The sequence below is a fragment of the Cydia amplana genome, chromosome 8, assembly GCF_948474715.1.
Source record: "Cydia amplana chromosome 8, ilCydAmpl1.1, whole genome shotgun sequence".
Classification (NCBI taxonomy): Eukaryota; Metazoa; Arthropoda; class Insecta; order Lepidoptera; family Tortricidae; genus Cydia; species Cydia amplana.
In genome coordinates, this window is record NC_086076.1 from 16762635 (window position 1) to 16777972 (window position 15338).

At 40.2% G+C, this 15338-nt stretch overlaps 1 protein-coding gene across 1 annotated transcript; it reads left to right on the forward strand.

Annotated features, from left to right (window-relative positions):
• The first annotated feature begins 279 nt into the window (after window positions 1-279).
• LOC134650495 (palmitoyltransferase ZDHHC18-like) lies at window positions 280-13790 on the forward strand. Its single transcript, XM_063505452.1, has 12 exons — window positions 280-577; window positions 4490-4566; window positions 5013-5205; window positions 5593-5767; window positions 6614-6746; window positions 6967-7116; window positions 7210-7323; window positions 7882-8003; window positions 9000-9112; window positions 10586-10681; window positions 11931-12091; window positions 13758-13790. The coding sequence occupies exons 2-12, from the start codon at window positions 4510-4512 to the stop codon at window positions 13788-13790; spliced, it is 1347 nt and encodes a 448-aa protein (XP_063361522.1). The 5' UTR covers window positions 280-577; window positions 4490-4509.
• Window positions 13791-15338: the final 1548 nt, after the last annotated feature.

Consider the following 15338-nt stretch of genomic DNA (forward strand, 5'->3'; position numbering starts at 1 on the left):
TTTCCAGCTGAAATGTGTCACTTTTCTGTCAGTGTCAAATTGTCAATGTCTTGGTGACGTTCTAAGATTATTCCAGACTGTGATTATAAAGCTGTTGTGATAATTACATAAAACTTTATTCGATTATTATTTTGCACAGAAATAGTTGTTGGTCTAAAAATAGTACAATTTTCAAAATTTTCAATATTTAATTCTCACAATCACCAATTTGGCAATATTTATATAGTATAACAAAAAAATATTGATACACTCGAACATGACAACTTAACATTTTGTTATCATGTGATCGAATCTGTGGTAATTTTAGTTAGACAACCAAAAAAAGCAAGAGAAAGTTTGTTACTTCATTTTAAGTATTAATAATGAATTCATTATTTATTGACACATTCGACAAATATTTTTGTGCATACATTGTCTTGACGGTACGTACTTGAGTGTATTGTATCGTGCCACCAAAGTTTGGACGATAGATAACGAGCCTGTGAATTGCTTGTGAAGTGTCGTGTCGTGTGGGAGTGTTTACTAGAGCCAAGACGTCGCGTCGGAGCTACCCTTGGATGATCCGCGCGACCGACAGGTGAGTGCGAGGGACGAGGCGGCAGCCGTGGGCTCATCCCGCCCACGGGCTCCTCGGGCTGTTTCGATACATGTTTATGCGTTACTCTCGTGTTTTCATACATTAGACATGTTTACAAGCTCTGGGTATGAGCAGACGTTGTTGTGGGCGCTTTCTGTGGTGAGAATAACGTCTTAGGTCCTGGAGAACCCGCGTAGGGCGCCGCGGCGCTGGCCGTGGGCGATGACATCATTCTGTATATTATATTTGTTAAGCAATTTGTTGGCCTGTCAAACTGAGGTCACAGGTTGACTGGCTGAGATATGCCTATAATGTGGGTATGAAACAGATGCTCATGTTTTTAGTATTGTTGATTTTTAAATTAGAATAGGATATAATTATTATCCTAGTAGACTCTCTCACTAGCCTTTAGGATCTTTTCTGTAAGGACTCCTGAAGGGAAACAGTGGATGTCATTGCTAGTTGTGGTCATTCAGCACAATCTCTGGAGTTAATGGTGATGGTTACTCCCCTGGGATAGTCTCTACAATGTTCTTTAACATAATTTCCTGTAGAACAAAAGGACATGTTTCAGGTCTGCATGCCTCAGTTCACATTTTTCTAATTTATCCCTGTAAAATATATAAAACCCTATTTCTGCATTGAATATTAATTATCTTTATTCATACTCATATTCATTGTTAACAAAACCTTACTTGGAGTCTTCAACCATATTGGGATAAATCTGGTTCCCGTACCATGTTGGTCTTTTCTGAAAAGTCTGGTAAATTTCAAATAATAAAGTAGGTATATAAGTTCCTCGGTAAAAGTGTTTCCAAGTTTCTAACCCAGAAACTTCCGTGTTTACAATTGGCATATTTTACTCCTAGTCCTTAATGTTATCATCCTATGCTATTATCCAAAAGAAATTGGACAAATATAATAATATAAAATACCTTAAACTTACACACCATGAAACACTAATATTTCTAAATCCAAGAATGTTCATGGGGTTTATGGAAAGCATTATTAGTTAGTGTTGAATAAACTGCTGCACTTATGTAACAAACTATAATAATTGTATGGCAGAGAACACAAAATATGAATGACAATAGAAAATGATCAAAATTAAAGTTACGCAGTTGTACACTCTTCAGCCCAGGCTATTTGCCCATACAGACAGAAATGCTACTATTAATATTACTTTATTGACTAAATTTATTCAGAACGATTAATAATTTAGGCCTTAAAATATAATCCATTTCATTGGTGATATGAGAAAATGAGTTGTTAATTATATTAACACATAACATTTCTTGCTAATCTTATCAGTATTAAGCACTTTGATCCAAATTGTGCCTGCCTGTGTGCATGATGTTAATGATTGTTGGTACAGTCATATGACTTCTATTTTTTATTTATTTAAAAAACATTAGATTTAGATATTTATTCCCATAATATGAAATTACATTATAAATTATGCTAGACTAATCTACATGAATTTATATTATGATTGTCGTTCATACGGAGGAGGTTCTCAAGTCGACGCATATATTAATAATTAAAAAATGTCTTACAAATAATCAATCTTATGTCAACAATTTTATCCATTCATGTCAAAACAAATTATGGGATTTAAATGTTTATTACAGTATTGGTGAAAAGTATGACTATTTAATATTCATAATGCAATGCAATAAGACTTAGTCTTAAGGATATAGTATACATTCATCCATGACTAATATTATAAACGCGAAAGTAACCCTGCCTGTCTGTTACCTCTTGACATTTAAACTGCTGAACCGATTTAGATGAAATTTGGTATGGAGATAGTACGAAAATCCGAAATGGTTAAGTAAAACATATACTTGCATGTAATGTAAAATGTGTGATTTAGGATCTTCATATTATATGGTAAAAAAATAAAAAGAAAACAAAATGTGGACTTTTTGTAAAAAAAACCCCCCACAAAGACACTTTCTTACTGTAAGCATCTGTAAGCAGGAAAAACAAATTACATAATCACAAAAATAAAGTTGAATAAACAAGTTACTGTCAAAAAAAGTTTTATTGACAGTAACTTGTTGCAAGAACTTTCTAATGAGTATATAACTCAATGGCACAAAGCTCACAAAGCTCACAAAGCTCTTCCATTAAGGAGTTCCTTTGGCTACCTTCCGACTGCATCATCAGATCAGCTCCATGTTAGCATATTGTTGCATTGTCATGGGAATTACGGATGTACCTACTCCAAAGTGAATCAGATATTGGGAAGTGGTTCAAATTTAAGTTACAAGATTTGAATCAAACATACAATGAAATAAATATGATATGCAGTAAAGCTAAATAAAAGTGTGTAATAATGAGATTTGAATTGAAAAAAGTTAGTAGGTACCTATATTTTTTTAAAAGCTCAGGCTCGAATCTCTCTTGACCTATTTTATAATGTTCATACATTTATCGCACTATCCAAGTATCCATTCTGTTACCGTCATGAGTCATGAGACATAGGCGATGAAAAATGCTATTTGAATACAACATTTTCCAAATTAAAAAGAGGTGACGTTTTTTTTAAATGACCCTTCTAAACGATTGTATAATCGGCAGACAAAGGTGCAGTTATTCGGCCTACGGCCTACGATTGCCTGCGTAGCGGCACTGATTGACCTGGCCTTGAACGAGCGGCGACATTATTCGCTCTTCCTGAGATTTGACAGTTATTCGCTTATTAACGTCATCAACTAGCTAGCATAATCAGTGGTAGGGTGATCATTGAACTCGATTCCCGCCAGCTTGCCTAAGCGTAAACAAAGCGGTTTTAAACAAAAAATGCAGGTTAAATTGGCACTGGCTCGCCCAACGAGTATGTTTAATTGAAGGCTTTGGTCATTTTCACCCGCCGCCCGCGGCCCGCGGCGACTGTAGAGTGGCGGGTGAGCACGACCAAGGCCTAACGCCCCCCAGACCCGAGTGTTCATACCCACTTTATAAATGGAATTAATTCATAAAGTCAAAAGTGGGTATGTAATTTTGCTACTCGCTGTACGTATACGTATAAAACTACTAAGTAGGAAGTACTAGTACGAATAAAACAGCGGTCGGCAACCTTTTAGCAGCCAAGGGTCACATAGTAGTTAACGAAGTTAACGCGGGCCGTACTTTGTTAAAATTTATGACTTTATCAGACATTGTCGTTTGTCAATATTACATACAAAATAGCCAGGGAGGCTCGCGGGCCGCAAGTGACAGGTTCACGGGCCGCAGGTTGCCGACCGCTGGTATAAAATATAAAACTATAAAAAGGCACTTTTGTACATTAGATAGGTAGGTATATTTCTTCTTTGTGATCCTGTCCGACATCCTATATCGGATCGGATAGTGTTAAAAAGCTAAGGGTTATCGAACCACGTGCGTTTTCGTCATCGCCCTAATCCTACCTAATCTTATCAGAATTATCAACACGTAAAATTATTTTACACAGTTACAAATTATTATAATTATCATATGTAAGTATGGGGTTTATCAAAAACAAAAAACCGGCCAAGTGCGAGTCGGACTCGCGCACGGGGGGTTCCGCACCATCAACAAAAAATAGAGCAAAACAAGCAAAAAAAACGGCCACCCATCCAAGTACTGACCCCGCCCGACGTTGCTTATAACTTCGGTCAAAAATCACGTTTGTTGTATGGGAGCCCCACTTAAATCTTTATTTTATTCTGTTTTTAGTATTTGTTTTTATAGCGCCAACGGAAATACATCATCTGTGAAAATTTCAACTGCCACGGTTCATAAGATACAGCCTGGTTACAGAAAGACAGACGGACAGCGGATTCTTAGTATAAGAGGGTCCCGTTTTTACCCTTTGGGTATGTAAAGGGGGAGGGGTAGCTGCCCCTCAATAGATCATTATAATCGATAAGGCCATTGTTTCAGATGACGCGGGTGAACGGAGCATGTGCATATGCTCTCAGATATTGAAGAACGTGTGGAGCTCCTACCATACGGGGAAGGTTTGTATTACTTGTATCAAGTAGGTAGTAGATTATACAACTATAGTATAAAGCGACCCAATTCACCCGAGGCAATTTATGCCAAATCTAATAGTCACATGACTCGCATGGCACATTGCATCCGATTCTCACGTCGATACGATGTTTGAACGAGATAATGCTATGCCCGTATTATAGCGACATTCTGCTCGCACGTCGGAGGGAAGAGCGAATCGGATGCAGTGTGCCACGCCTCTGAGACGCGATCATCATCAATATCACCAATTCATCATGCACCTGGAAGGCGTTGTTTCCATTTTCTCCATTCTCCAGTTAATTCTAGTTAATTTGGTTAGTTTTCTCATTTTGGGTCACTGTGAGCCAGTTATCAGAACGGATTGAGTAAGTTATCGATAGAAATGATCAGCGATCATATGCTCATTTCCACATTGTCTTGATGATTGCAGGGTGAGATTACACGTAATGGTGAGATGGCGCGGCGGCGCGTGACGCGCAAGTGGGAGGTGTTCGCGGGCCGCAACCGTTTCTGGTGCGATGGGCGCCTTATGACCGCGCCGCAGCCCGGGGTCTTCCTTCTGACCCTGGCGTTGGTTGCCGCTACGTCAGCGTTGCACCTCGCCTTCGACGGGCCTTACTTGGGTAAGTAGCTAAGTAGTGTTCTAGCACAGACCAAGTATAGTATTTCGTACAGAATGCCCGATCCAACCTCACTCCGCGGCAGTTTGACCGAAGATTAACAGTGATGGCAGAAGATGGCAGGGCCCCCCCAAGTCGAGCAAAAGAAACAAAGCAGGCTCAGGCCGACTCGTACCCTCTTTTCTCGAAACCGTTCAGGACCTTTTCGAGCCCCTTTAACTTCTTTATCCTCTAGCCACCCAGAGACCTATAAAACGGTCTCCCGTTCCATTCTAATTTGAACTTTGTGTTGACAAAATAAAATTTCATTTTGCTTGGCAAGGTTTGACGTAAGCCTGAATTTTTAAATTATATTTTGTGGTTGTTACTCTATGAATCATTATCTTCCAGCCCGTCGCGTGTCCCCCGCACTTCCCGCCGCGGGCGCCGCCCTCGCAGCCCTAACGCTATGCGCGTTACTTCGGACGGCGCTCACGGACCCGGGTATTTTGCCGCGCGCCGCGCCCGCCGAGGCGGCGCTCGACGCGCCCACGGCCACGGCCGCCAGGCCCCCGCCCCGAGCGAGGTACACTACACTCCTAATGTTACGATCAGACCCACGTAAGCAATACGTAATGGCTAAATAGTGGTATTTAAGCACATACCACCGATGACTGACTACTACTACTACTTACTGTTACTTAGTGATGGTAGCATTAGCATTGCACTAACGCAAGGTCAAAGAAAACGGTAAAACAAACGGTATTGTTTACGCGAGACAAGTACCTCATTGACTCAAATAGTGGTTCGGAAGCATACCATTTGTGCTTTCATCAAAATTCTAGCATATTCCTCACAGCCATTCGTTATACAAACTCCAGTGATTATGCTCTCGGTGCAATACTAATGCAAGTCACGCGGAAGGAGGAAAAAACAAACAGTACATTATATAGGTATGCAAGACATGTAGTGGCGAAAACAGCAGCACTGTAGCGGTTTCCATATTATTATGTGCTCAATTCCGTTCGTCATATGTACCTGCTGAGGCCAGTGATTACACACTCGGTGCGGTACTAATGCCAGGAAATCAGCGGGAGGATATAAAAAACAGTAAATTGTTTATGCAAAACATGTAGTGTCTCAAAAAGTGGCCCTGAAGCATCAGCCGGTGCTTTCAACATAATTCAAGTGTTTTCAAGTCAATTCGTTATACAAACTGACGCCAGTAGTTATGTTATCGGTGCGGTGCCAATGCAAGAGTTGCAAGAAATTCAGAGAAGAGTAAAGTAAAATAACTAGTAGTTTGCATATGCCAGTCATTGTGTAACAACTACATATATATCGTTAAAAAACAGGCCCTTCATGGCAATTGTGTGTCTTGCTAACTTTTGTTTGTTGGCAGCTAGAAAATAAACGTGTCTGATTTTTGTAGGGAGGTCCTAGTCCGCGGGCGCGTAGTGAAACTAAAATACTGTTTCACATGCAAACTGTTCCGGCCGCCGCGCGCGTCCCACTGCTCTCTGTGTGATAACTGCGTGGAGAGGTTCGACCACCACTGCCCATGGGTAAGACATACATACACATTGTGTACAATACTGTTTCACGTGTTAACTGTTCAGCCTGTGATAACTGACTTTAGTTTTTAACCAATATTTTTTATTACATGCAAAGGATGTAATAAAAAATATTGGTTGAAATTAGAACTTTAACAGCTGTCAATAGAGTTGAATATCATATCCGCCCTATATGGCATCGTATGCGGTAAACGTTTTTTTTTGTTTCCAGGTGGGCAACTGCGTGGGCCGACGTAACTACCGCGCGTTCTACACGTTCGTGGTGTCTCTCTCGTTTCTGGCCGTGTTCGTGTTCGCGTGCGCGGTCGCACACGTGGCTCTAGAGGCCAGGTCGATGGGGCTAGCCGCGGCGTTGCGCAAGGTACTAATTGTAAGATCGGAAGAAATAAAATTTAGTAAAGAAATAAAGTTTTTACACTACATGTTTATATTAACTCATTGTTACATTTTGTAGGAGCCAGCGTCAGCGTTGGCAGCAGGAGTGTGCTTCCTTTCCGTATGGTCGGTGCTGGGTCTGGCCGGCTTCCATACGTACCTCGCTTCCACAGACCAGACTACCAATGAAGATGTAAGTATGTAACTAACTAGACAGGATAACACTAATAAGTACATCGCGAGGAAATTGCGATTTGCGAATTTGCCATGCAAAAGGACGGCGAGCGATCTCCATGAATTCGCCCGGTAGATAGATAAATAATAGTGTAACTGGCATTTATAATGACTCTTACAGCCTGCTTTTGCATTTTTAGTATTCTCATGGTCCGAAGAGTTTACCCACAGTGTTATGCCATATGCCATAATACAGTGTCCATAAGCGTAGTATGATTGAGTTAGACCACTTACGTGATCGATTCGAGATTTAGAATGTATCAAAAAATAACCTTTTGTCAATATATTCACGTTTAATCTATCGGAAACTCTTCACTACATCACTACATAGTATAAAACAAAGTCGCTTCCCGCTGTCTGTCCCTATGTATGCTTAGATCTTTAAAACTACGCAACGGATTTTGATGCGGTTTTTTTTTAACAGATAGAGTGATTCAAGAGGATGGTTCATGTATAATTTGTTAACTCGTGCGAAGCCGGGGCGGCTCGTTAGTAAATAATAAATGATTGGTTACAGATAAAGGGTTCGTTCTCGTCTCGACGCGGAGGTGGGAACCCGAACCCGTACTCGCGCGGCAACGCGTGCGCCAACTGCTGGCACGTGCTGTGCGGCCCGCTCGCGCCCAGCCTCATAGACCGGTACGCCCATCGGGACCCTTACCCTACTGAACAACATTACCACGTGCCGTTCATCTTGCGCTTTATAGGAATTCAAGTTATTAACTCGCATTTATAGTTGGCCAAACCAATTTGTCAGTAAATAGGAACAAAAAAAAAACTATACTCATCCTTTTCTTTTGGGTGCTAGTACTAGTGTAAGACAAAGATAGTATGATTCTCTCTGTCTATGTTTGAAATGAGACAGTCCTTTGACACACTATACACATTTACATTTCTTTTATTTCGTCGGGTAGTTGCATAAATCTTTGTTTTGACATTTGGCTGGAACATCAGTTAGAATGGTATTTCATCTGTCCAATATGTTTGTCCAATCTCATGGCGTCTCACTCTCTCTTGAGCAAAATGTGAGTCAAAACACACATTGGACAAATAAATTGGATAGGTGGAATACCACCCTTAGCCGCGACTATGACCAGTGAAACCTGTGTCGAAACGTCGATAAATATAGGTAATAATAGTTATTTGTACAACAAGAGATCAAAGTTTGATATTTCTTCGAGTGCTTATTTTGAGTCCCGTGCAAGCGAAAGATTCTATACTAATTTAGAATTTTGAGCGTAGTAAGCGATTCAAAAGCGCACGAGATGTAAATAACTTTGATCTCGTGTAGTTCACAAAACTTTTCACCTCAGCAGTGAGAACATATTAGAGAACCCGAAAAATGTATTCCTTCTTCATCACTTACCTATTCACTCATGTTTTCTTAAGATATACCAACGATTAAGTTTTCACCTCAGCAGCTCGAACAAGGGTACTTTGCTACTTAAAAACAGTGAGCAAAATCGCATTTTGCTCACTGAGTGAGACAAGATGTTTTTAAGTAGCAAAGTACCCTTGTTCGAGCTGCTGAGGTGAAAAATAAATTTCGCGATAGACCCGTCTATAAATGTGAGTTAATATGTGTTCAAAACGTGAAAGTTTTGAGTATTAAATTGAAGTAATGTTAATTTCCAGGCGTGGCATCGTGAGCCCGGAGTCCCACGAGGAGCTGCCGCCGGCCTTGCTGCAGGCCTCCGCGGCCGCGCCCGACCCGCCGGTCACGCTACAGCCCGCTACCGAACCTAACGGTCACTCATACTATAATAATAATTAATAATGAATCAGGGATATTGCGGATGCAGGTTTTTTGACATCCGCGGATGCGGATGCGGATGCGGATATTTAAAGGCTCACATCCGCGGATGCGGATGCGGATGCGGATATTTAAAGGCTCACATCCGCGGATGCGGATGTCAAGATTAGGTACTTAAACAACGTGAAATATTACATTTTTAGTAATTTTTCTTTAAAAAAACGAAACGTTTAGTATTTGTGCAAGAATATAAGTGCGTTATATTTAATAAACAGTGACTTGGCCGACTTTTCTGGATCTAGACTATTCTAGACGATATCGTTATAGGTAATGACGAAATTACCTAGCACTAACGCCGCCGCTAAGACGTTCCTGTACCGACTTGTTCGACATCCGCATCCGCATAAGCTCCGCATCGATTTTATGCGGATGCGGATGCGGATGTTGAAAATAATGCGGAAGTTCCGCGGTTGCGGATGCGGATGTTCGCAACATCCCTGTAATGAATCCCAAAAATAACTCAAGCAAAAAACTAAATGAAATACCAGTTCCAGTTACTCAAGAAGGAAGTATTGTCAGTGAACCAATCACATACAGATAATATCGACCATCGATATCGCTGCCACCTGACAAACTTGACATCGTTAGGCCGCGGGCTGGACGCAAGCGGCGCGCGGCAAATAGCTCTGAATATATACTTCAGTTTCAAATTTCGCTCGTGACGGACCTGGGCTATATGACTTGCCCTGCGTACCATAGCTTTATAGTCAATAGTCAAAATATACTTTATTCATGTAGGCCTAGCAACAAGCACTTATGAATCGTAACATACTTATAAATTATCAGAGCAATTTATTGATGTTATAATTCCATAAGAATATTGGATTATTATACAAATCAAATTAAACACAAATTAAATTAAGAATTTCACAAAAGGATCGTCAAACATGAAAAAAAATTGTATAAAAAATACTAGTCTAGAATGTTTCTAGAATAAAATCTAAATGTCAAATAAATAAATAAAAAACACAAAAGAAGTATATACATCGGAATATCAATTTCGTCATCATTATTCAAATATACCTGAAAAATTATCATTTCGAATAACAATTAATCCCACGTTGTTTTATCATTCATGTAGTCTTGTGTGGTATAATAATAATAGTATAAAATAGCTAAGTGATATAACCGAAAAATCTGAGTAGCAAATTTTTTTACGGAAATAGATATACTTTCGGTATTTAAATAAAAAGTTAGAACCCGCGCAATCGCCAAATCTTCCGTCGCAAGTTTCCCGCGGCGCGCCATATGCCATATCTTTAGCTTCCATCTAATTTCCCGGGCTTCCGCCCCTCTTAACAGTATGAACGATGTTACCTCCTGTTTTACACGAATATCAATTCCTATATTTTTCTACGTTTTATATTGTAAAGCCAGTTTTTACTGTAACGTTTGTGTGATCATGCAGGTACTGGGAGTTATAGCAACCTGTTCACAGTGACGCCGGTAGGCAACCACGCCTACCTCAACCACAGCCTCGACCTCGACCCCACGCCTCTACACGGTAATTATTATACATTTAAGCATTTATTAAACACCAACTTTAAGGTTAAGACCCCACGCCTCTACATGGTAATCCACTTCTACACGCTTTTTGGGTCACAATCACAATAAATCTACCTCATTGTAATGAGTTTTTGTTGACTGTAAACTAATTGAAAGCGCAAAAACTTGTAAATAATTTAATTTTGTAGGTACAGTCACCACACGGGATTGTTACGCCATTTAGGGTCCTAGCTAAAATGGTTGTTCCATACTTAAGTTTAAGCTGAAACTTTAAACACATATGTAAGTCGCGTGACAGTGCAATATTGTGGTATTTGTGGTACCATCGAGCTGTTCTGATGATGGACACAGGAGGTGTAATCTAATTATGTTCGGGTTCGTTATAATTGTTTAGTTACATACCGAAAGAAAAGTAGTTAGCGATAAAAGCTCGTATAGAACATTATTTTTCTACAAGCTTTTATTTAACTCGCAATGTACATATGTAAGTATGTAACTATGTTTGTATGGGTAAAATCTTGCAAGGTAAATTTGACCCACTTCCCGGCGACTTCCAATGAAGCCGACTATTTGCATACATACGTAAGTCGGGTGACGATGCAATCATGGTACTATCGAACTGATCTGATGAGTGACGACGGAGGCAGGAGGTGGCTACAGGAACTCTGTGATAAAACAACGAAACCTAAATCGCGTTCGGGGTTTTTAGAGTCGGCTCGACGAGTATTAGTCGCCCGTGGAAAGAAAAGTACAGTCGGTGATAAAAGCTCGTGTCAAAAATGTTTTTTTGTCAGTAAAAGTTATTTCAATAAGGCCTCCTGTACACAACCGAGTAGTACCTACGTTGTGCCTAATACAGTAAAAGAACAAGTCATATGAAACGTGCTATTATTCGTGTTGTTTATTTGAATGGAATAAGCCAAAAAACTTAAATATTCTTCGTGGATTTATTCGAATTAAATAACGAATAAATCATTCGTCATTTGAAAAGTGTTCGAATGATTCATCCGCGGATGAATTATTCGCGAATGAATCATCCGCGAATAAAAAAGTCGTGAATTATTGTTTATTCGAATGATTATTCCGATAAAAGTTTATTCGAATGATGCCCATCTCTGGTTGTGCCATTCCTCGTTTAACCGAACGCGTAGGTCGCTGGCACGGTTCGACCGCGGCCCGGTAACACGCCGTGCCGCGGTCTAACCGTGCCCTGGACCCGAGGCCTAAAGAGACCGGTAAATATCCAGAGGTGTGCATCGGCGGGCCGACGGTCCCCGGCGGCGCGCTGAGCGCGGCGCGGCGGCGGCTGCTGCGCGACACCACCATGATCGACGCCGCCCTGGACCTCGACGAGCCCGAGCCCGAGCCCGAGCCCGGGCCCCAGCCCGAGCCCCATCTACACCACGACGTAAATATAACCAGACCAGCTATCATGGTCGCATTTTTATCACCTGTCATGCTATGTGTCACTTTCGAACTTACATATTTGTAAGAACGTGACAGCCATGGTGACAAATGATAAAGAGCCGGCCATCTTAGCCCTACTGTTTACTATAGTTTCGCATGGACACAGCTCATTCGGTTCTCGTATGCTATTTTGTTTTTACAATCATTTTCTTTAATTTGATGAATGTTTTAATTAGGTATACAGGATTTTGACTCTTGGAGACCCTATACATCTCTAAGGATAATTTGATTGACTACTATATGTTGTAATCTTTTAGTTATGATGACACTTAGAGACATTTACATCTCTAAATAATTTTAGATTATAGTTTTTGTATCTTTGTGTTTTTTTTTTCAATACTATTGTTATTGCGTTTTTTGTAATTCGAAATTTAGAGGCTTTATACATCTCTGTGTTAGTTTGATTTGATATTTGCGGCTTAGTTGTATTTTGTAATTATTGATGTGTTTTTTTTTTGCTGTATGTAAATTCCATATTGACGTGTAAAAGTGCCCTTGTGGCCTATTTGCTGAATAAATGTTGATATTTGATATTTGATATTAGAGACGCCACAAATATTCGGCATTCGGCCGATCTTATCCCCTATTCGGCCGAATACCGAATGTCTGTTGCGCCCACATAAAAAGAAAAATTACACAATTTGGACGACCAAAAACTAGGTAGAGTCCGCGACTCTTCTCTCCGCACAAACTATATTTAATTTAAAATGTATTCTTGAAAACTTGTTAAATACGTGGAATGGTGATGATGATGGTGCTGTCCCTGCCATCGGGGCATAGAAAACCTCATTAGGAGCATCTTCGGCGTCGAAAACACATTTCACTATTTTTGAAGACATTGTCCTCTACTCGCTCGGTAGTCGGTACGCACGTCAGAGGGGCTACCGCGAAAACAAAAATTGCGGGGATCTTTCTCTTTTACTCCAATGTAGGCGTAATTAGAGCGACAGAGGAAAATGCCCACTATTTGCGAAATTCGGTTTTCGCGGTAGCCCCTCAGATCGGCTGCGCTGCGCGCCCGTCACTCGCCCCCTACCCAAGGGCGTAGCCAGCCAGTGAACTAGGGGGTGTCGAAATGTTAGGGGGGTCTTTGGCGTTGAACCGTAGGTGCGGATATATCGGTCATTGGCGTCAAAAAGGTTAAATAGTAGCGCGTTGATCTCTTTTGTTCTTGACCGCGGCGACACGAGATTGGCCGAGTTCATTACAACTAGTCAACTAATTGTAATGTAAGCGCTTCGATAGAATTCATTTTAGTTGAGTCGGGAGCCCATGTGAGATTTGGTATACGAAGTCTTAATTCAACCATTACAATCGACGAGTCATCATCATCATCTTCCTCGCGTTGTCCCGGCATATTTGCCACGGCTCATGGGAGCCTGGGGTCCGCTTGGCAACTATCCCAGTAACGCACTAATTTTTACGAAAGTGACTGCCATCTGACCTTCAACCCAGAGGGTAAACTAGGCACGTATTGGGATTAGTCCGGTTTCCTCACGATGATTACAATCGACGATTAAAACAATTTTTTCGTTAACCTGCTCACCCGCATCGTGCAACCGTGCCAGCTAGCGGACGCTCTTAAATTGCTATTCTGTTTGTTGCAGATGCCGCCGCGAATCGCCACGGCGCAGCTCTGACCCGAGCACATTGTAATAATACGCTATTTGTACAAATACCTTATTATTCTTGTAAGATTTTTGAGACTCTCTTTATGAGGAATAAATATAATTATATAATTTGTTGTCGTTTTGTTTTCCACTCCGCTTTATCCTGACCAAGGATCATTTTTAAAGGAAGTTATTCTAGAAGGTATTCTGCTCAATGTTCTCAGTTAAGGACACCTATTAGTATGAATTAAAGTACGGCTCTTCTGAGGTGAACTTTTCGCTTCGAACCTTAATCTTTCAAACAAAGGCCATTGTCTCTATTATCGCAAAACCGCCTGCTCCCGACTTAGCACGTGCCAGTACAACATTCATATTGAAAAACAACCGGTATCGTCATAGTATTAAGGTTCAAATTTAATGTCACTGATATTCTAGATATTACGTTTTGGTAGTGTAGGACGATAGACCGCCCCGAAGCGATACGGCACTCATATTATTTTGATTCTTAGTGTGGTGTTAAAAATGAAACCCGGTTATTTATGATAAAGCGTTGTATATTTGTTATATAACAAAATCTAAGGTAACAATGTAAATTTAAGATTAATAAGTTTAACATAGGTATAATCAACATTTTTCCGTGTAGGTATATAAACAGTTATACGTACTACTAGATAAAATCGTGTCATAAAAAATCAGATATAATCAATTTCTTTCTTATATTATAACCGACCTTTCTTCTGACCGTTGACACGTGACGTTTTGTTAGAAAAGCTGTACGCTTCAAAGCTCCACGTTTGCCTTATCAGTGTTTTTATTGTCACTATGCGTCGGCATCACATCAGAGGTGCTAATTTCACAGTATCGTTATTTTAAAGATAAGAAAAAATAACAATGCTTGCAGCTGCACCTTTGTAAATTATTACATTTACCACCGCAAGCTAATAATTTAAATAAAACAATATAATTAATAACCACATTTCATTTTTAACACCACACTAAGTATCAAAATAATATAAGCGCCGTATCGCTTCGGGGCGGTTTATCGTCCTACACTACCAAAACGTAATATCTAGAATATCAGTGACATTAAATTTGAACCTTAATACTATGACGATACCGGTTGTTTTTCAATATCAATGTTGTACTGGCACGTGCTAAGTCGGGAGCAGGCGATTTTGCGATAATAGAGACAATGGCCTTTGTTTGAAAGATTAAGGTTCGAAGCGAAAAGTTCACCTCAGAAGAGCCGTACTATATCTCAGATGATTTTTTCGGGCTCGAGCACTAATCTGTTAAACAAAAGCCTTTGTTTCTTTTAAGAGCGGTCTTCAGCACGTGCCAAAGTAACCATGTCGTTTAAAAAGCAACTATCGTGATAGTATTAAGGTTCAAATTTATGTGACAGCTCATTCGGAGAACAATCAGGGTGGTCTTTTCTTTGGAGATAACAAAACGTGTTATCTCCAATGGGTTGTTTCATGAATTTGAACCATATAAATAGAATGATAAATTTGGTTTTTAAACGGGTTTGTTCCCGTTACTTAAGTAGGGTCTATTAGCAGTAAACAGGTGTAAGCA